The sequence below is a fragment of the Engraulis encrasicolus genome, chromosome 15 (assembly GCF_034702125.1).
Source record: "Engraulis encrasicolus isolate BLACKSEA-1 chromosome 15, IST_EnEncr_1.0, whole genome shotgun sequence".
NCBI lineage: Eukaryota > Metazoa > Chordata > Actinopteri > Clupeiformes > Engraulidae > Engraulis > Engraulis encrasicolus.
Genome location: NC_085871.1, coordinates 11,639,363 through 11,661,133, shown reverse-complemented (window position 1 = coordinate 11,661,133; position 21,771 = coordinate 11,639,363). Strand labels below are relative to the sequence as shown.

The 21,771-nt window shown below is 43.7% G+C and overlaps 2 protein-coding genes across 3 annotated transcripts in view; one reads left to right on the top strand and one right to left on the bottom strand.

The window, feature by feature from the left end:
• Positions 1–12,504, top strand: part of tulp3 (TUB like protein 3) — a 45,755-nt gene extending 33,251 nt beyond the window's left edge. Inside the window, exons 9-15 of the mRNA XM_063217047.1 lie at positions 1,553–1,744; positions 3,795–3,907; positions 5,644–5,761; positions 6,375–6,473; positions 6,601–6,772; positions 9,806–9,982; positions 10,071–12,504. Of these exons, the coding sequence (XP_063073117.1) occupies positions 1,553–1,744; positions 3,795–3,907; positions 5,644–5,761; positions 6,375–6,473; positions 6,601–6,772; positions 9,806–9,939 (828 nt within the window). The 3' untranslated portion in view covers positions 9,940–9,982; positions 10,071–12,504. The remainder of the gene's footprint in view (positions 1–1,552; positions 1,745–3,794; positions 3,908–5,643; positions 5,762–6,374; positions 6,474–6,600; positions 6,773–9,805; positions 9,983–10,070) is intronic.
• Positions 12,505–15,532: 3,028 nt separating this feature from the next.
• Positions 15,533–20,657, bottom strand: LOC134464450 (zinc-binding protein A33-like). 2 transcript variants are annotated; one of them, XM_063217894.1, is made up of 8 exons: positions 20,609–20,657; positions 19,930–20,377; positions 19,736–19,831; positions 19,403–19,633; positions 19,259–19,281; positions 19,031–19,149; positions 17,333–17,577; positions 15,533–15,850 (listed from the first exon to the last, which is right to left on the bottom strand). In XM_063217894.1, the coding sequence occupies exons 2-8, from the start codon at positions 20,347–20,349 to the stop codon at positions 15,551–15,553; spliced, it is 1,434 nt and encodes a 477-aa protein (XP_063073964.1). In that variant the 5' UTR covers positions 20,350–20,377; positions 20,609–20,657; the 3' UTR covers positions 15,533–15,550. The 2 variants fall into 2 exon arrangements, with proteins under 2 accessions (XP_063073964.1, XP_063073965.1); XM_063217895.1 differs by having other exon boundaries at positions 19,930–20,372; positions 20,609–20,642.
• Between the last annotated feature and the right edge of the window lie 1,114 nt (positions 20,658–21,771).

The window sequence follows — 21,771 nt, the reverse complement described above, 5'->3', positions numbered from 1 at the left end:
TTAAGTGGCTTCTAGGTATGTCATGGGTATCACCAGGTCCAGAGTCCATTGCCAAGGTCCTCTCAGGTAAGTTATGGTACTCATCCGATGGAGTAAAGTGAAATACTACCACAGGCGATGGGATAAAGAAGTAATGGCACTCTTCAATACAGTTGTATTGACTGCTTTGTAGCCTAGGTATTCCTAGGAACATTCACAGCTTTAGTGCAGATGTTCCTCCATGAATTGTAGGCCCACAGGTGAAACACACAAATATAACAGTCATGCAGCTTTGCAATCTCTTGCTTGATACTAGCAGTGGTCCAAGGCAGCAAGGAATTGATATTGTGTTGCAAAAGAGCAAATTTGCCTAAATATAGCAGTTTGACCATCAGTCTGTCCTGAGACTGAAGTCTGTGTAAGTGGATCGACTGAATACATAACCTGCTTAGATATTCCTTCTGTTTGTGCTCCCAATACAGGTGATCTCACTAATTACCTCATCAACCTGGCTTAAGTGGTAATTAGGCTCAGCTGGTTCATTATTTTGGCTGGGGCAAATGTGTCACGCGGTTTGTCCACCTCTGTTTTAAGACAATGGCAAACCTAGATTCAAAAGCTACAATCCAGTGCCACAGATTTCAAATTACCTGGTTTTACCTGTCCAATTGCCCTAACTGGAAAGGTAAAACTAGGTATGTCATTTGGAATATGTGGCACTGGACTTCAGCTTTGGAATCCAGGTTGCCCATCACCATCACCATTATTTTGTATTTTCATGGGCCTGGTGGACCCGGTAGAATTCATCTAAATTTCAACATATTTTACACAGAGTGATTTTACTGTGCATAGAACATTTTTATCACAGAGCTGAGACAATATGTTTTTTATTGGGTAGCTTTATGCAGCAAAATGTCCATTTCTATTCCAAGATTCTGACTATCACCATTATTTTGTATTTTCATGGGGCTGGTGGCCCCGGTAGACTTCATCCAAATTTCAAAATATTTTACACAGTCTGTTTCTACTGGGTGTAGAACATTTTTACTATAGGGCCAAGGCAATATCTTTTCATAGGGGGCATCTGATGCACCCTAGCCGGGCCCACTCATACTTTTTGTGATGCTGAACCAAATTTCACGACCAGGTCTTCCCAACCCGGCTAACGCGGATATTTCATAGGTAACGCAGGGGCACAGTCACTGGGTTTACTGCAATTACGCAAGAGAGTGAACTCCAGTTGGTGGAGTTCCAGTTTAATCTTGGCACGATGCCCATTGCCCAACTTGAAACGAAAGGAATGATTGGTTGTGGTTATGTCCAGAGGCGTTTGATAGAGACTGCTTAAGTCCATCTCTGAGAAACCATTTTATATGGGAGGTTGAGAGAATTTTAGTTGTTGTGATGGCCAGGCCTCCATTGTTGGGGTCAGATTAGGGAATTGAGTTACCTTGGACAAAAAAAAGTCTCATTCATCCATCATAAGTACACCAGTACCACTGTTGAATATATGTATTCTGTACAGATACATTCCCGTAAGTGCATGTAATAATAATACTCTTTTTCCTTATAGGAATACGTAGCGCCGGGGTCACCCTGCACGGACATCCCCCCGATCGATGTGGACCACCTGGAGGAGTTTGTGCAGCGGCCAGCTCCCCGCGGCTCCACCATGAAGTGCCGCATCACACGCGACAAGAAGGGCATGGACAGAGGCCTCTACCCCACATACTTCATGCACCTGGAGAAAGAGGACGGCCGCAAGGTGAGGAGGGAGATGAGGAGAGCAGAGGAGCAGGGATGGGTGGAGAGAAGAAGAGAGGGTAGAAGGAAAGAGTTAAGATGGGTGAAATGATAAAAACAGCATGGAGCATGGAGGAATGATAGCTAGAGAGGAGGGGAGAAGGGAGGATGGTAGGGAAGTTGACGCTCAAATAATGCAAGGATTCATAAAAGGAGAGGAGAGGAGAAAGGAGAATGACCAGTAGGTGAGGAAGGAAATAATGGGAGGAGAGGAGATGGAGGATACAGAAAGGTGAGGAAGGGAATGATGGGAGGAATGATGCGAGGAAAGTAGGATGAGATGAGATGAGATGAGATGAGATGAGAAAGGAGGATGGCAGAGAATAATTTGAGACGAAAATAATTTGAGGAATGATAAAAGTAGAGGAAAGGAGAATATGTTAGGGAGGAGAATTTATAAGGGAACTGTTTTTTTTTTTTTACGTTTACCTTTCCTTTTAACACCTCTGCCACCTGCACTTCATGCACCTAATAGGAAAGGAGAGGAGACTGTAGCAGACTCATTTTAGTTATTTGATTCAAGCAATATTATGCAACTTCATTTAGTTTCTTAGTTTTCGTATGAGGCTGTCTGTTGTCATAGCCGAAGAACAGAAAGTGAAACAAACCCATTTTACATTAATTTCCCGAGGGGTAAAATGATAGTTGAAGAGGACAAGGACAGACTAATCTTTTTCATCTTGCTCTATTTACTGTAGCAGCAGCTTTCATCCAAAGCGACACAGAGGAGCAGTACCTGCTTTATCACCATCAGCTTGACTTTATATACACTTTATTAAAAAACGTTATTTACACTCTTAAGCCGGGCTTACCGCACAAGTACACCTACCGCGACAAGAGCGAGGCGAGCGACGGAAGTAATTGACTTTGTATTGAGTCGCGCGAAAAAAGCGATTCTGGAGACTAGAGGCGATTTGCGCAACGAGAGCGACAGTTTGAAGTTGAAATCCTTTCAACTTTCTATGACGCCTTTCGGTGACCAGCCGCGACAGCCAATGACTGTATAGAGGTCAGTGACCACAGCCAATGAGAATGTTTGAATGCTTTGCCTTCTGCTTGTAACGGACATAGGCCTACTGTAGTCGCTTCAATCGCGCATATCGCTCTGTCGCTTCAATCGCATGGGGCCTGGTCTATTCGTGCGGTTACACTGTGCGACTTTTTGCCAGATTTCTCCACGATTTGTCACTTGCACGACTTTTTGGGAGTTGGGCCGATTTCTTGCTCAATTGCAGGTCAATCGTGAGTCTCGCCTCGTGTAGTGTACATGAGGTAACAACAAGTGATTTCAGCTCACGATCGCGCAATCGTAGGGTCGCAAGAACATCTAAACTGTTTGAAATCCTGGTCGTCCTTCGTGAGTAAATCGCACAGTTAAAGCAGTGCTACAACCCGATTTGACACAACACATGCACAAATTGACAGGGCGGCGCAATTCACTCTTGAGTGCGTCCTCATCTCCACCTCAGGTGTGCATGTTCCCTCCTCTGCCGACCCGGGAACCATGCCTGTCGTGTCGCAAAGCGGGACCATTTTGATCGCATCCAACTGTCGGCTCGTATAGTGTGAGGACGCGCGTCGTGAGATGTGAACTTTTAAATTGTTAAATTCCCTCGTGCAGTGTGAGAAGGAGCTTAATACCCATGATTGAAAAAATCGCACAGTATATGTCAGCCTTTAGTCATTCAAATTTGCCGCATTATTTTACAAAAGTAATCTTTCAGCAATCTCAGGCCTGGTGAGGAATGGAAGAACTGTCTTACACAAGTTTTTGTCTTTCATCTTCTAGCAAAGAAGAGAAAAGACAACTTGCCACACTTTGTTCTCTCTTTGGACTGAGCCTATGCTTTATAATGTTAATTTGCAAGAAGTCCATGTGGAATTAAATTGCTTCTGTGTTTCCAGTGAAAGTGTAACAGCGAGGAAGGGCGTTTGTCTGTCACACCCTTTCATCATTTCTCTTTGTTCTTGTGGCCATTTCTATTTTTTCCCTGTGTGATTTTTATTATTAGTTCTTTCTGCTGGCGGGAAGAAAGAGGAAAAAGAGCAAGACGTCAAACTACCTGATCTCAGTGGATGCCACAGACCTGTCCCGTGAGGGAGAGAGCTTCGTGGGGAAGCTGAGGTTGGTACAAAAGCACATAGGCACACTATTTTTCTAGTGGCCTTTGCCATTTTCCAGAAGGCTTTTGTGAAAGTGAAAGTCCAACTGGGAAACTGCCACTTCCATTGTCATTGTGACACAGCACTCCACAGCAAACAAGTGAACACTGCACACAACGAAATTGCATTTATGCCTCACCCATGGAAGGGGGCAGCCCCCAATGGCGCCCGAAAGGGAGCAGTGCGGCAGGACTGTACCATGCTCAGGGTACCTCAGTCATGGAGGAGGATGGGGGCGAACACTGGTTAATTACTCCCCCCACCAACCTTGCGGGTTGAGAGTCGAACCAGCAACCTTTGGCCTACAAGTCTGACACCTCAGTATTCAAACAAGTGCATTGGATTTAACCAAGGTTATGGTTCAAATCAGTAGACAAAATCCCGCACCCCATCCATTATATTATATTATATTACATTACAATACATTTAGCAGACACTTGTGTCTTACAAATAGGACATTCAATCAAGTACAGAGTGTGGAATCAATACAGAGTACAGCAGCATATAGGTAATGTAGAACAGACAGAGCAGTCATACATAAATATTGGAGGACCTATTGAGTATGCAAGCAGTGCAAGTAAGTGTCCAGTCCAGGATAGGGATGAGTAGAGTTAGTTTTGTTATGCAGTCTTCACAAGATAAGATAAGATAAGATAAGATAAACGTTATTCTCTGTTTGCACAGAAATTTGTCTTGCATGACACTTCTCCACAATCCACATGTAAAACGCACATTAAAGACACACAAAGCACAATATGGCCTCTACAAGCTTCTTGAATGTTGAGAGGGATGACCCTGCTCTTGTAGCAACTGATTGCTTGTTCCACCATTGACTGTTTCGGCTGGGATGGCCTTGTGTGAGTAGAGGGCAAGGCTAAACGTTTGGTACTGTAGGAAGAACACAACGTCCTGGGTCCTGGGTCCTGGGTCCTGGGTCCTGGGTCCTGGGCTAAAGCGCCCCAGGCTTTAGCATAGCCTTCTGGGAGACCAGAGCAGAACCTGCTGTAGCTTTGTAGGCAAGGGTCAGGGCCTTGTGTGTAATTCGAGCGGACACTGGTAGCCAATGCAGACTGAAAAAAACGGTGTGACATTCACCCTTTTGGTTTTGGTGAACATCAGACACACGTTCTGGACCATTTGCAAGGGTCGTATTGCACAAGCTGGAAGACCAGTCAAGAGTATATTTCTATTCAATTCATTTCTCATATTTCAATTAGGGATGCACCGATACACATTTTTTCACTTCCGATCCGATCCCGAAATCTAAATTTGGATATCTGCCAATACCGATACTACTCCGATCCAATACCAAAATCACATATATGCATGGGTTTCAACTTGAGGTAGGCCCAAGCAGACTATTTTGGTCAGAAAAGGGAGTCAGAAGAACAGGAAACCAATTAATAAGCAAAATGTAACAAGTAAAAAAGTAACAATCCCATCCTGAAAACTAATATGCAAGTGTTATGATTTCAAAATAACATTGCATCTGACTCAATGTCTTTATCAGGAAAATTCCGATATTTTGGGAAAATTCCGATCCGATCTCTGAAATATGTTGATATCTGAACCCGATACCGATACAGAGATACCGATATATATCCCATCCCTAATTTCAATCTGAACAGGCTTAGCAGAAAGTATGCTTTTTCCTATGTGTTTTTTTATGTTTTAAGTTTTTTTCCCCCTCACTGGCAGATCCAATCTTATGGGCACAAAGTTCACAGTGTTTGACAACGGCACCAATCCCTGCAAGAACCCTGGCACTCTTCTGGAGGAGAGCAACACACGACAGGAACTGGCAGCTATCTGCTACGTGAGTCTCTCTCTCTCTCTCTCTCTCTCTCGCTCTCTCTCTCTCTCTCTCTCTCTCTCTCTCTCTCTCTCTCTCTCTCTCTCTCTCTCTCTCTCTCTCTCTCTCTCTCTCGATCAGCTGTTGTGTGAACTCGAAGATGTCTGATGACGCATGAAAAAAGGCTCTTGAAAAAGGTCCATTGGCATTGCTCTCAATTTACCTTGCACCTGTGCTAAGTTGGAAGTGCAAGCATGCTCTGTCCAGTACAAATGATATTTTAAAAACATGACATTTATATAGTGTATAATTCAGTTCAACAAAGACGCTTTTGCACACCTCTGTAGTTGGGCAGGTACGTAGGATTTTATCCCAGTGGGGTTGTCATTCACTGAAGAAGGTCGGATGACCGAAACGTTGTATTAAAGTTTGTTGGTGGAATGGACCGTGTGCGAGATTTCTTTACACTTGAATGGTGTAAATGCAGTCATGTGAAGATCGCATGCGACCAAAACATGTCTGCTTGATGTCCCATTTACCAAAATAAAGGACCTCTAACTCCACTTCAGAGTGCCTCGGACCTATTCTCTGCTCATGACATTTATACATTTTCCATTTCTTTCTACAATCACTACAGGAGACCAACGTGTTAGGCTTCAAAGGGCCTCGCAAGATGACTGTCGTCATCCCCGGGATGAACATGAACTTTGAGCGGATACCCGTCCGACCAACCAGCGTGAGTCCACTGGAATTGCCACAGCAGTGGCATTCGTGCTGATATGGTCTTTTCTGACGTCACTTCTGTGAAAGTGAAATGAGTTGGTGTGGCCTGAACATCTCTACTTCTGTCCTTGTGTATCCAGGAGCAGGACACCCTGCTGGGGAAGTGGCAGAGCCGCGCCCTGGAGAACCTGATCGAGCTACATAACAAGGCGCCCGTCTGGAATGACGACACGCAGTCCTACGTGCTCAACTTCCACGGCCGCGTCACACAGGCCTCTGTCAAGAACTTCCAGATTGTCCACGACAATGACCGTAAGTGTCGTGTGTCATGTGCTTCTGTGTAGCCTCGTTCGTGATGTTAGTGATGCCACACGTGATGCGCACATTTTTGCAGCACACAGGTGCACTGTGAAATTCAGGCACGTGCACAGCATAGTTGCCCAAGGTGCCCGGGCAACTGCCCTTTTGCCCACCTTGGCTGATGTTGCCCTTCCAAGGGAGGGGGGAAATAATATGGCAATTATCATTTCATATTTCAATATCATTTGATTTCGGTATAATTCATAATTTTGAATTAAGTTTTCTAAAACTAAGTCTTCAGAGTCAGTCATACAAATTCACCAGGCCTGTCGAGAATGGGCACGAGCGCGGGTACGCAACAACTCCACTGGGGGGAGGGAGAAGCGCTGCACGCGACAGTCGCTTGAGCGCCTATGAGAGACACGAACGATTTTGAAGATGTCTGGGAGGAGTCTGAAAGGTGAGCTTGAAATGTAGCCTGAACACAGTAGGTCTACATATTAGGGTACAAAATATGCTCATAATCAACCTCTCTAAAACAATGTTGAGCAGGACATTTAGTGATTATAAATCTGCCAGCTAGCCAGCCAGCTGTAGGTGCCACGTTTAGGTAGCAAAAAACCCGACAGTCAGCTATAGCTATGCCTCGGAAAAATAGGCTATGATTCCATGTTTCAACTGATCTGCTTTGTAATTCGTATTTTTGATTGAAGCTTCTAAACTAAGTTTTCAGAGTCAGATTCATATTCACCTGACACCTCGAGAGATTGGCAAAGGGAGGGGCAGCGTGCGCGTTGCGAGGGGGGCACGCGCTGCTCGGAGGAGGGGAGCAAGAATGCATACGACCGGGCAGAGACACAAAATAGGCTATTTTGAAGATGCCGTGGGAGTGTAGCCTAGAGCGACTGCCCTGACGGCCTGAGGTGATCTTGAAACATAGCAGCCGACATTATTAAAATAGGCTAAATGATAAGTAACGTTTCTTAAATCCGATGTCGAGTTTACGTTTAGTGATCCTAAATAATCTGACAGCTGGATGTGCCATGTTCAGATAGGCTATTGGGGGAAACAACCCGACAGCCAGCTAGCTTGCAGTCAACATTTTACATGGCTCAGGTTGTTTTGTGGAAGGCTAACCTACCTAACTAAGTTACATGCAGATGATGACATGACGTTTTATGCAAGCAAGATGAATGATGGACAATGCAAGCAAGATGAATGATGGACATAAAGCACAATTAGGCCTATAGAGGTCTGATCTTCAGACCGCTAGGAAAGTGCTTTTTCTTATGCTGATATTCTCCGACCCAACTCTGTTTCCACTGTCAATGTCCACAAAACCTCTGCACATGAGGAGGAGACATGTAGGGCATGCTGATAATCTCAGCAAGGCATTTTCTTATCATTTCATTTCATTTAAGATGAGGAGCAGCCACAAACCAGACATGAGGAAAATGTGGATCAGGAGACATATAGGGCAGGTAGGCACAAGACTGATCATCTCTGATGTATGATTAGGTAGGCCTACATGTTTAAAAACTAGCACACTATATCATACTGTACACACATAGTCAAGATACTATAAAATAAAATATTCATAATAGGCCCAATTATAACAATAATAGGCCTACTTCTACTATTACTACAAGGCCTACTAAAATAATACCCTAATAATAATAATAATAATAATAATAATAATAATAATAATAATAATTTGTACTGGTAATTATGTAATTACACAGATGACAAGTTTAGGGCATCAGCTGTGTTCAGAGAGACAGATGATGTCAGGGAAGACTGTGCACATAAAGGAGAAATGAGCATGAGGATGAGAGGAAAAAGAGGATGACCTCAGATGTTTAGATGGAGGGTTTGGCAGAATCAACAGATTTTTTTTTTAAACTGAGGTTGGCTAATCCCACAGATCCAGCTCATGTGCAGAGCAACAATCTTAAATATGACCAGAACTTAATCAGATTCTGCATCTCAGTTGGGCCTTGTCATCCCATGGTGAAGTTTCCTAAATGTCTGAAGGCCGCTCATTGTTGATGCTTTTTTTGAGGGGGGTGGGAGAGGGGGGGGGGGGGGTGTTGCCCTTTCTTCAGGTTTGGCAACTGCCCTTCAAGATTCCTGTGCACGTCCCTGGTGAAATTACAGTGCATTCTGATTATAATTTCCCTTTTTTGATTTTCACATACACGTATCTGCTGTATTTCCAGGTATTACACATGGATGTGCATATCATTTCCTTCTCAGTGTGTTCATTACTTATGATTGACATTATTAGCATAGCTTAGCACAATCAGGAAGTAAATGTTATCATTAGTATGAAGCCACAAGTGATCACTGGATGGAATTAATTAGCATTTTGCACGAATGTACGCAAAGTACATTTGATTATGTTTTATTTGGTACCATAGAATTCCATTGATATGTTAAATATGGCTATCCTGTACTGTAAAGCTAGGTATTGCAAACACAGAGAGAGAAAAAATCCTATGTATTCTCATATTTTACGGTACCAGGGCAATACAGATAAGCACAGATAAGCAATTTCTAGAAATAAAGCGGAGTATTCCTTTAAAGCCAGTTATGGCACTCATTACTTGTTCACATCTTAGAGATATTTCAATTCAATTTATTTATTTAAGATAAAAATGTGTGTCATGTACTGAAGTAACCAGTTGATTTTCTACAATTGTTCCTCTATCTAAAATTAAATAAGTAGAACGTACTAAAGATATTGTTCTGCTTAGGAGTGTATGGCAATAAAATATACCAGGCAATAAATCATTCTTTTTTGCAATAAGAGTTATTATTGTTCAGAATTGGATTGATAGAGAAACATGTGTTATTTATGATCCTTATCAAATGTGGTTTGTGAAGCCATTCATCAGCCAGTCATCAACAACTGAGCTGGCACAAGAGATAACCTTAAGATGAACTCTATTTGAACTCCCAACCCAGAATGTCTTGTGATCTCTCCCCCTGACCTCATACGTAAACATCTGCCCTGTGTCTTTCTTCTTCTTCCTCTTCCTCCAGCGGACTACATCGTGATGCAGTTTGGCCGAGTGGCAGAGGACGTCTTCACTCTGGACTTTAGTTACCCCATGTGTGCCCTGCAGGCCTTCGCCATTGGCCTCTCTAGCTTTGACAGTAAACTGGCTTGCGAGTGACCGCTCCGTCTTGCACACCGGCAACACACACACACACACACACCGGCAACATACACGCACACACACACACACACACACACACACACACACACACACACACACACCGGCAACATACACGCACACACACACACACAAACATGTAGTCACACACAGTCATGTCTTTTGCTAGCACAACAACATCCAGCATTAAGACGTGAAATCCCCTCCTTTCCTCTCCCTCAGGACAGTTTTTATGTGTGTGCATGTGTGTGTAAAACACTCACCTCCCTGGTCATCACTGCTACGATGAGATCTTCCACACTGCCTTGTCTAGCGGTGAGCAGGCACGCAGACACTACTATACCACCCCACTTCCCTCCTCAACAGAAGACATGGAGCCCCCTTTCTCTACACATCACCTTGCATACAGTACTGTACATCTTGCATACAGTCAGCAGGACCACCAGACGTTTAAATCACTGGATCACTTTAATATTCACAGGAAAAAAAAGAAAATATAACAAGTCTCTTCGAGAGGAAACCCCCATCCTTTTGTGATGCCTTTTTTCAGTGTGCCTCTGTGTAAATGTGTGGGTAAATCTAATTATCCTTAATATTTTTTCTGTGTTTGTTGTTTGCCGCCTTTGAAGTGGGTGGCTGATTTTTAACATTTCTTTTTCTTTTCTTGTAATTATTATAATTATAATTATTATTCCACTCGCAAACAGTCGGCGAGTGTAAGGAAAGGGAACAGTAGCTGTGTCCGTCCCTGAGCAACCAGAGCCGTCACTCATAGACTGCCTGCCACTCACTGACTGATTTAATCCACTGTAAGGGAAAAATGGACAATGAACTGGGCTTTACTCAAATGCAGTGGTCTCTAACAGACATGTCAATTTTGATGTTTTAAATCGTATTGAAATCATGACTTTTTGTAAACTTGGATTTAAAATATGGATGTTGTTCTAGGTTGTTTGTTGTGTGTGTGCATTCTCTTCTGCCTTTTAAAAAACCTCTCTCAACACTCTTAAGACCACCAGCGCTGAATAGAATTGGTTGTTAATTGTGTAAGTGACTTGTTGTTGGGGATGGACATCATGTCACCACTTTGTCATCAGTAAAACCTTGCGGTTGTTTTTGTAAACACAGAACTGTGTCATTCTTAGTTGAGGCAATTGCGGAGTGATTTTGCACCACCAGGAAAGTCATCTGGGGAGGCACTGTGTTCTGTGTGTGTGTTTACTGATCACCGCTTAATTCTATCAGGCCGAAGAGAACGTTTTTCTCAAAGAAACCTTTGACATGCAGTTCACTGCACATTGACATGGACTCAGCAGGCAAATACATGTGACTGACGTTTCTTGAGCACCCCCCTTTTTTTTTCGCTTGAGGCAATTCTGTTTTGTTGTTGTGCTCATCTGTCATAGTGAACTTTAAGTGGAGTTGTGAGGTTTCCTTGTTTACCAGCATGCACTTGCTTTTTTTCTTTTTCTGTTTTTGATGGATCCCATTGGTTATTTTACAGGCAAGGTGAACAGATGCGGCTAACTTGACATTTCCCTGTAGACCACAAATATGTCAGAAACAAATTTGATAATTATCATTAATCATAAATACTTAAGAATGATTTGTACACCAATGATCTAGGCAGCAAGAAACTACACTTGTAGCGTCCACTGTGTCAGCATTGTACTTGACAAAAAAATCTTTTTTTTTATTATTGTTTTTTTCTATTAGCTGTGTGTTACATAAGAAAAAAAGATAATGGCATTTCAAGATCACTTACAGTTTCTTTTTCTTGTTCTTAGACTGCTTACCTTGACAGGGAAAGTGTGCTCACATCTGGACGATTTTATGAAAGTCTGTACAGACATCTCCCCTCCAAAAAAAAAAAAAAAACATGAGAGAAAAAAAGAGAGAAGTGGTTCTTTCACCAAGAGAGACACCACAGAGAGACATATGATTGTTGCCTTAATGTTGAGAACATTTGTTTCGTTTTGCATCAGTGTCTTAATATTGACTGCATGGTCGAGTGCAGGAATGGATTTAGAAGAGTATACTGTATATTTTATACTTTAGAGTATAATGTATATATTTTTTAAAGGAGATAACGTGTGCTCTCGCCACGTCTTGAAAGTTGAGTTCCATAACGGCAAGTAACAAAATGAGTTGAGGGTGTAAATCGATGCACAAGACCAAAAAAGGCTCTGCTGGATATGTGTTTGTGGGTTGAAGAAGTTTTTCGGTTTTGTCAGTGTTGTGTTGTTTTTGATTGTGTTGAGCCACATCTCACTAGCCAATTGTATACTGGATATCAGAGGAGTGCTTATTTTATTCCAATTAAATGAACTGTCGGGAAAACAAATGGAATTTGCACAAATTAACAATTCAGAGGAATAATCCTATTATATCTTGACCAGCAGGGGAGGAACAAATCAGCCTTATCATGAAGGCTTGACTTGTATTATATTTTTGAAAGATGTTATTGTTTTACAGTCATTTGTATATAGTATAATTAATTATGTGTTGTGTAAGCCCTGTCTGTCTAATCTGTCTGTTTTTAAAATACAACACTGCTGCATGAAGTATGAAGCATCTTTTCTTGTCGTTGGGCACAGATCAACACTTTGCTCTGTGTGAATATGTCATTTTAGTTGATTTTCAGAATGTATGCTGCCCATTCACAAATGTGCTTTTTTCATGAATATTTACAAAATAATGAACTAATATTTACTAGTCTGACCAAAATACTGCGCATAAAGTTTTGCAGCCCAAGATGTACATTACAGGAAACTCAAAGATCCACCTCTTGGTGTATGAAGTCAAATTTTCTACTTGTGCTTAAAAATTGATGGTGTTGGTAAATATATAAAAAAGACATTTGTGAGGGGACTGCATCAATTCTGGAAAAGTTACATTCTCACATACACCCCCATATACAGATCACAAAGTCAAACTCCTGAAACTTGTGAAGGTACATGTGCATGCAACACTGCATACAGATTTATTGACTCAAGCTGTACACAGTGACATTTAATAGATTGAAATTGTAATTTCTTTGGTAAAAGACAGTCAAAAACAAATATAAAGATAGGCAGTAAAATCTGTAAACAGAATGAAGGGGAAAAAACTTTTCCATACATGTTTAAAGTGTCTTAAGGCATTACATGTTAAAAAGCGCACTTATGGCTTTTGATTAATATTATTAGTCTAACGTGAAAGCTGCCTGCTTGGCTGGCTCAGCACAAGGTGTTCTGGACTTGAAATGGGGTGCAGAAGTCTCTGCCCCCTCCGCATGGCTCATGGGGCCTGAGAAGTCAAAACATAGCAGTAGAACTTTAGACTAGAGGTGACCCTGCCCCCTTATTCATGGCAGTCCTGGAAGCCATTGTAGGTAGACCCGAGCAATATAAATTAATGGATTTTCACTTACAGTATATAAAAAATGTCTTTTAACATTTCCATTGACACTACCATAACTGATATAAACAGATTTTAAAATGTATTTTATCGGCTCATATGATTATTTAGCTACACACTTCATATTTAGGTTACCGGTACATAGTTTTGGGCCATTTTTTAACAAAGGTGGGCATGTTGATTTGCATTGACTGAAGAGCACAGGTCTACCCACAGAAGGGAAAGCGAAACTCTAGGGTATTTTTTAGGGTATTTCGTCCTGAATGGGCGTCGTTGAAATTTCTGTCATCAATGACGTCTTGTGACATCATCACAAGGCCACAAGCACTTGAAGAGGACAAGAGTTAGGATATTGGAGCGGGTTCATCCCTATGTTCCCTGGGTCCTATGTTCCCCGCAAATGGGGAACTTGGGACCCTTTTTTTAGAAAAGGGTTCTTTGTTCCCCGCTGCTTCCAAGTAGACTGACGAATGGCAAAGCGTAGGTTGTTGTTGCACCTCTGACAGGTTAGGTTTAGGGATAGTTTTGGTCAGGGCACAAATTTACAACTCGGAAACATACAATGCGGGGAACATAGAACCCTTTTTTAGAAAAAGGGTCCTAAGTTCCCCAGTCCCATACAAAGACAGGGGAACATAGGACCCCGTGAACATAGGTACGGTCCCATTGGAGAGAGCGCCACGCATTGCTATAAAAAAGTCCCATGAATTAGGTGCTGTTTCCACGTAGCTGGATATTTATATATGTGGATATTTTTTTCTCCTGGCTGCATTGGTTTTGCATAGGTTTTGGCCTTCCGTTTCCACGTAGCAGATATATAAAAATCCAGGAAAAAAAGCAGGAGAAAAAAATATCCTGTTTAGGGGGCTGAAACACATTTGTTACAATGGAGGATTTTTTTTATCCACATGTTGCGTTTACACCTAGCAGGAGAAAAAAATACCCTGCTAAAAAAATATCCTGCTACGTGGAAACAGCACCTTAGATTTCCTCTCCAATTTTTTTTTTTCAAATTTGGCAGGGCCAAGAAGGGACAGTGCGGCACCAAAAGCTGTTTTGAGTTACGCCGTGACCAAGTGACAAATGATCAATTCAGAACCGTGTATTTCCCTGATTAAGATATCATATTTCAATATGAATATGACTTGGACCTTGACTTGACGGAAAAATGTGAAATTTAAAGCTTATAGGAATGTTTGAAATGAATACTGGTGGTAAACTGTATAGTACTACTCAGATCTCATGATCATAAGCAACCAGCGAAGATTTGATAACCAACATCTACAATCAGTGATGGGCAACCTGGATTCTTTGTTGGTTACATTCTGCTGCCACATATTCCAAATGACGCTGGATTGTATAAACCATTGAATCCAGGTTGCCAATCACGGCCTACAACTGAGTTACACAGTGCACCTTTAGGCAGACAGCCAGCCAGCCAGGCAATTTCAAACCACTCCAACCAGCAGCCCCCTGCAGCACTAATGCAGCCGGGCCTGTCACACATGGGCCTGTTAAAACATAGGTGACTTCACAGAGTAAACTGATCTACCTGTCTTGAGTACTCATTACGGTCACCTGATTCAGAGCTGGTTGGATCAAATTTGTGGCAGGGGTTTTACATTTCTCAACCCGGCATCGACACTGCTGCCGCTTGGTAACTCGGCAAAGCAGAGGTGGGGAAAAACCCTGCCACATTTTTGCTCCAGCCAATTCAATGAACCAGCTGATCCTAGTAATTACCACATCCCCTCAGTCAGGTTGATGAGCTAGTTAGTGAAATCACCTGTGTTGACAGTATTCACCCAGTCGGCTCCTCTGGCCCGCCCATTAAACTGCAATAGGCTCGTTCATGACGAAGCAGTGCTGCTTTTGCTAAGCAGCGAGCATTTGCACTGTGACAGTTTGATGCACTGTGCTTAGAATTTACTAATCACAATGCATCAAACTGTCAAAGTGTGCATGCTCGCTGCCTAGCAAAAACAGCACTGCTTTGTCACGAACGAGCCTAGTGTTTTCCCCTCTGAATGCTCCACCCGTGGTCGTGCGGTGGCAATCATTGCCAGTCATTTGGCATATTGATTAGCCAATGTGGGGGAAAAAAAGCAATTTCATGGGCGGGCCCAGAGTAGAAGGCAGAAGAAAAACTTAAGTAGGACTTTTACTGTGTCAGTTTAGTTTTTCCACCAGCTACTGTACGCAGCCCACCACATCACATGTGATCGGCGGAGGTCACGCACAGCTCCCTGGGCTCGATCTTAAGGGGGCAAAGTTTGCAGCCCACCCAGAAGTAAGGGTAGACCTTCTCGGCGAAGCTGTGCTTGAAGGTGTAGATGGACATGCCGTCGGCCGCGTCGGAGAAGGCCACTCGGCCGCGATCGTAGTCCAGGACCACGCGCACCCGCTGGGGCCGCTTCTTCAGGTTGAGCCGGGTCAGGGGGGACGTGCCCGCAAAGTACATCTTGTGGTAGTAGTAGACCGACAGGTAGCCATTCTTCAGCACCGACGAAACCTAACGGGGGAAAAAATAGTATAGTGAAACCCCATCTGGGAAACAGTACACACACAAAACTTAACACTGCACTACACACAACAAAATTGCATTTATGCCCTATCCATGCAAGGGGGCGGTCCAAATGGCACCCCAAGGAAGCAGAATGGCAGGATGGCAGCATGCTCAGAGAATACCTCAGTCATGGAGGATGAGGGAGAGCACTTGTTAATTATTCCCCCCACCAACCTGGCGGGTCAGGACTTGAACCGGCAACCTGATGCCCTAAACTGCTTAACCATGAATGCCCTCTGCTTGCCCACAACTGCCCTACTCAAGTAAAAGTTGCACAACAGCACTTGTTGTATCGATTCATCTTACTACCTTTCAGCACAACTGACTCTTCAAGGCAAAATCAAGGCATTGTCAGCTTACTCCTTAAGACAATGTTAACAAGTCAAAGTCAGCTTGGCTAGGGTGCCAATGTGTGCTTCACTACTCATTTATGATGTGGAAAGGGGGTTCCAGTATGTCTTTATTTGTTTGAGAGTGGGGATGAGTGGGGAATGAATATGCTTCTTAGATAATCTACTAAAAACAAAGAAAAAACAATGAATCCATACAATAGTGGCATTAGCTGAGGTTGCACCACCCTGACCTGTGCTACCACTTAGAACGTCACTGACCCAGATACAGTATGGTGCATCAGTTTCTATTGGATTAGTTTCCATTAGATGTCTGTAGGTCTGAGGCCCACTCACAGACAGACACACACACCAGACAGAATAGAATGTGTGCCAACTGGCTAAACATTCACACACCATCTTGTACAGCAAACACTTCTTTGGTCAAGCACCCAACCACATATATTGAACGTAAACCATTGACAGTAAATAGAATGGACGCCAAATCAACGCTATTTGCCATTCAACGTTTTGAAGCCAGATTTGGGAACATTCCAACTTACATTCCACCTTAGCAACGCCAAACGCAGGTGCTGATTGGACAACAACAAGACTTCTAACGGTCAATCAAACCATGTTCTGATGCTCATTGGTCAATTTAACTTTTAATATCTCTCTAAAACAAAACATCACCACAAAAAAATCACCACCCTGGTAAGTTGGAGAGCAAGGGGACCTACTAGTTGAGCGAAAAATTATCCCCCTGGAGTGGCATTTAAGGGAGATACAGGGTTTTATGTCTCTCATAGGAATGAATGGGATTTGGCCATTTTTTGGTCTTTTTGGGTCCAACCTTGGCTCCAACTTGGCTTCAACAATGAAATAGAATTTTGGCCTCCATTCTATTTACTCTCACTGACGCACACACACAGACACAAGCACACACACATACACACATTAACACACACACACATACACACACACACACACACACACACACACACACACACACACACACAGTCTCCTTGGGCACACACTCCTTGACCAAGCCCAGCACCAACCCTTAAAATAACGAACACACACACACACACATCCTTACCTTCTCCTTGCGCTGCACCCACTCCTTGGCGACGCCCAGCACCCAGGCGGTGTTCTCCCCGACCTCCACTTCCCAGCAGTGCCGTCCCGAGCTGAAGCCCTCCGAGCCCAGCACCGCCGTGTCCGGACAGAAGCGCTCCGGGTTGTCGGGTAGCGGCTGCCGGGCATCACCGTCCCGCACGCTGGTCAGATTGTCGGACAGGATGAGCCACGGGGCTGCCGTGTTGGGGTCAAGGGTGACTGGAGCTAATGATGGGGGGAGAGCAAGGTGAGGTGGGGTGGAGAGGTACTAATTGTAAGTAATTGGAGTAATTGTGAGCTAATGAAAGTCATACAGGACTGTTCGCGAAATGCACAAGAAAAAGGAACAACGCGGAAAAGAAAATAAGAGGAAGTCAGAGGTGAGCTACGGGGCGGCTGTGTTGGGGGCTGACTGGGGATGATAGGTGTGTGTGTGTCTGTACTCTACCAATCTACCTTCGTGAAGTCACTGGTATTGGGAGCACGGCAACAACATGGAGCCCTCGCTCCATGTGGGGCCCAAATCCTGGACCGCACATGTTTTGATCCCTCTTGCTGGGTTAGTTTTATATACGGAAAAAGATGACAATAGGTGGATTCCAATATGTGGACTCCGGTCCTCGGTCTGTGCTTGTGGCTTCGTGTTTCGCTGACGCCCCGCCTCCATGGAGAAAACATTTAAGTTTCCCCGCCGTCAGCTTAGCCGCAACAAATTTTGTGGGACTAATCTTCATTCACTATCCCGTTTGCAAATGAGAATATTACATTAGAATTGAGCTTTTGCAAGATATTGAAACATAATTCTGTTGTCGGTGACATCATCACGAGGCCACAAGGAGGCAGGTGAGCAACAAAGGACGGGAGTCTGCATATTGGAATCCACCCAGAGAGCCATGGAGCGGCCATGTTGGGGTGAAGGGTCACTGAATGAATTATTAGGCTCGTTCGTGACGAAGCAGTGCTGTTTTTGCTAGGCAGTGGACATGCGCACTTTGCCAGTTTGATGCATTGTGGTTAGAAGCACTGCTTCGTCACGAACGAGCCCGTTTTCTCCATGGAGGCGACTCCTGGCCCTGTCTCCGTACCGACTCCTGGCCCCGCCTCCGTAGAGAAAACAACTTTTCCCAGCTGTCAGCCATCATCCCAATTGCAAATGAGAACATTACATTCGAATTGTGCTTTTGCAAGATATTGAGTTATTTTTTTGTCGTCAGTGACATCACCATGAGGTCTCAAGCAGGCAAGTGAGCAAGGGAGGACGGGAGTCCGCATATTGGAATCCATCATATCTGCCTTCTCAAATCACCTACTGCTGCCCCAAATAAGCGTAGGCGGAGACAGTGGAAAAGATCAAGACGATTCAAGCCCACGCTTTTTCGGGATCCACGCCCCTTTAGGAGACCGGTGGAGGTTGAAAATAAAGTGAGTTCCCTTAGTGCTGTAGATGCCGGTAGCAAGCCGCTACCAACACCACAAAAAGAGAAGGAGGAGGAGGAGGAGGGGACATCGGCCCTTAGGAGACCGAACTTGAGCACACTCCTTTGCATTGTGTAGGCGTGGTTTGATTTATCTTTTTTTAGACAATCTTTGGTATAGGCCTACTATGGCCACCATTACCAACAATAAATGTAAGGATGTCAGCAGCGCACTTGTGTCCTGTGATTTTTCTGATACTCACTGTATTTGACTACACCAAGCATCTTCTCCCACACCCTGAACTTCAGCGAGCCGAGATAGCGGGCCACGTTGATGAGTGCTCCTGGGTTCATAGTGGGCTCCGGAAAGGTGCACTGGGCCCTAAAATATAGTGGTTGGTTGAGTTAAAACAAGGCCATCACCAAGTAACATCCTTAAGATGAATTTCCAAAAACATGCAGACACATACATGCTCACACACATACTGTACCTTAGTAGTGTTTTCTTGCATTTCTGGAGAACAGAGCAAAAGATTAACAAGTGAAAAAGAGAATGTGAGGAGGTTCACATTCAAATGTGAGGTGACCTACTTTTCACTGCTGTAGGCCATCCAAAAGCGAGCTTGTTTACTTACGTGGAGGATTGCGAGGTTTTCCATCTCCATGCCCTCTTCGATGGCCTTGATGGTCTCCGCGAGGGCGTCCATGCTGTTGGCCACCTCCTGCACCTTCTCGTTCATCTGCTGGGTCTTCCTGTCCTCTTCTCTCTTCAGCGCGGCAAGACGCGCCGCTTCTTCCACGCGCAGAAAGTGATGGAGTTTTTCGAATTCGTCCTGGATGGTCGTGGCAGTTTGCTGGGCTTGGGCCTAAACAAAAAATAGATGTAGCGAGCATGGTAGGCCTTCTGTAAATGTATGTTGTTGTTTTTTTCATACTAAAATTTGTTATCTAACACCGAGGCAACTAACCTTTATGTGGTCGACTGTGCTTTCAAAGCTACTTTTCATTTTGTCAAACACGTCCCACTTTTCTTGAAGTGTGTTCAGAGCACACTTCATTTCCTCCTGAAAGCCAGAAACAGACATGTCACACAAAAGAATACATAGCTCTATGACGATTATAATGGTTATAACAAAAAATAATAAAATAACATTTCCCATACTTTAACGTCAATTACGGCTTCTTCCACAGGGCAGCACTCGTGGTTCTTGTGTTTTCGGGAGGTGTGACAGACCACGCAAATAGGCTCTCGGTCGAGCAGGCAGAAAAGTTTCAGTCGCTCGCCGTGATGCTGACATAGCTCCCCCGGTTCACACTCTTCTCGGGAAGCCGGTGGCATGGAGATGCCTTCTTCGATCAACGAGTCGCAAAGGTTTTTCAGGGTGAGGCTGGCCACAGGTTCGTCCACGGACTCCGTGCGACAGAGAGGACAATTTCTAGGTGCGTGTTTCTGGTCCCAGTACTGATGCAGGCACGGGTTACAGAAACTGTGGCTGCACTTCAACACTACAGGGTCTCTGAAAATGTCACAGCATATCGGGCAGCTCAGGTCCTCTTCTGACAAGGGAAGTCTGGTTGCCATTATAATATTTAGGCACGGCGATTCTGTTCTGGGAATAGATAGACGAGGCCAAGCCGAGGTTAATGTCTGCACTCAATCAACAGAACTATGCTAAGTAACTGCCATCAATCGATCGGGCGAGGCGTGCAACGTCATTTTTTACTTAAAAGGCAGTACCTGTTCTCTTAATTACTTCACAATTCATGGTGTTCGCTCAATACACACTTTTCGTCTGGCATTTAGTACTTTTCTGGATAAGTTAGCTGTGGCTTTCGCTTACCTCTGTCTCCCGTCTGAGCGTTCACTGTGTTTACAAAAACGTCATGCGCCAAGTCCGCCTGTCTAACTTCCTGTTTCCTGTTCAAGGCAAGGGACCTCCCAAAGTTTGTCTTCAAAATATTGACTCAAAGTTGTTCTAGTTAGCAGTTGTAAAAAGTACAAGTACTCTGCATATGTAATTACGTTACTAGTAGTATAATATTACGAAGTTGAATCCATGTCATACCATACCACTAGTGTTGTAATTACATTTGTGAACTCTGGTCATTATGTAAGGGTTAACGTTCGGCGAGAAGGTCGCTACCGTGGAATAGCAGCACGACAGAGAGAATCTTTAGACCCCGACGCGGAGCGGAGGGGTCTTGTTCTCTCTGAAGTGCTGCTATTCCACAAAGCGACCGACTCGCCGAAAGTTAACCCGCTTATTATATGGATATACTTACATGATTCACACATGGCGGGGACATTTCTTTAGGCCTATTTAATGTGAAGTCTAGGCTATTATAGTTTTAATGTCAAAAGATTTGCTGCGCCGTTGTGGAACACCGCTAACAGCTAGGTAGCCAGGACAACAGGTGTTGTCTATCACAGCAGCTGATTAGAGTCTTGTTGAAAAGTCGCTTTAGCAGTGAAAAGTCGTGTTGCCATTGACAGTGGTCTGTTATAGACCAACCCGTCCGTTATCGAAAAATAACAGACGTGCGAACGTTGGGGAGCCCCGTTGAAATGAATGGAGCATTCGACCGATGACGTCACAACCATATAATAAAGGCCTATAATAGCCTGCTCCCCTCACAAGTTAGGGGGGGGGGGGGGTTTGTTGTGCCATCTTGACTAAAATCATCCCCCTGAATGAAAATGGTCAAAAATCATCCTCCTCTAATATTGGCATCCCTTCCTCACATATTGTCTTAAAATTGCACTTTTAACAACTACAGGCCTACAGGCCTTTTAACAACATAGGCCTAGGCCTACTAACAGATTGCCTATTTTCTAACCTACTAGTAGGCCTAATAATAATAATAATAATAATGATAATAATAAACACTTTAAAGGGACAGTTTGGTCAATTTCAACATGCAGTTGTAATGCTCACACTACCCTGGACTTGTCAGTGCCTGAGATTTTTTTTTCTTCTTCTTCAACCGTTTCCGAGATCCTGGT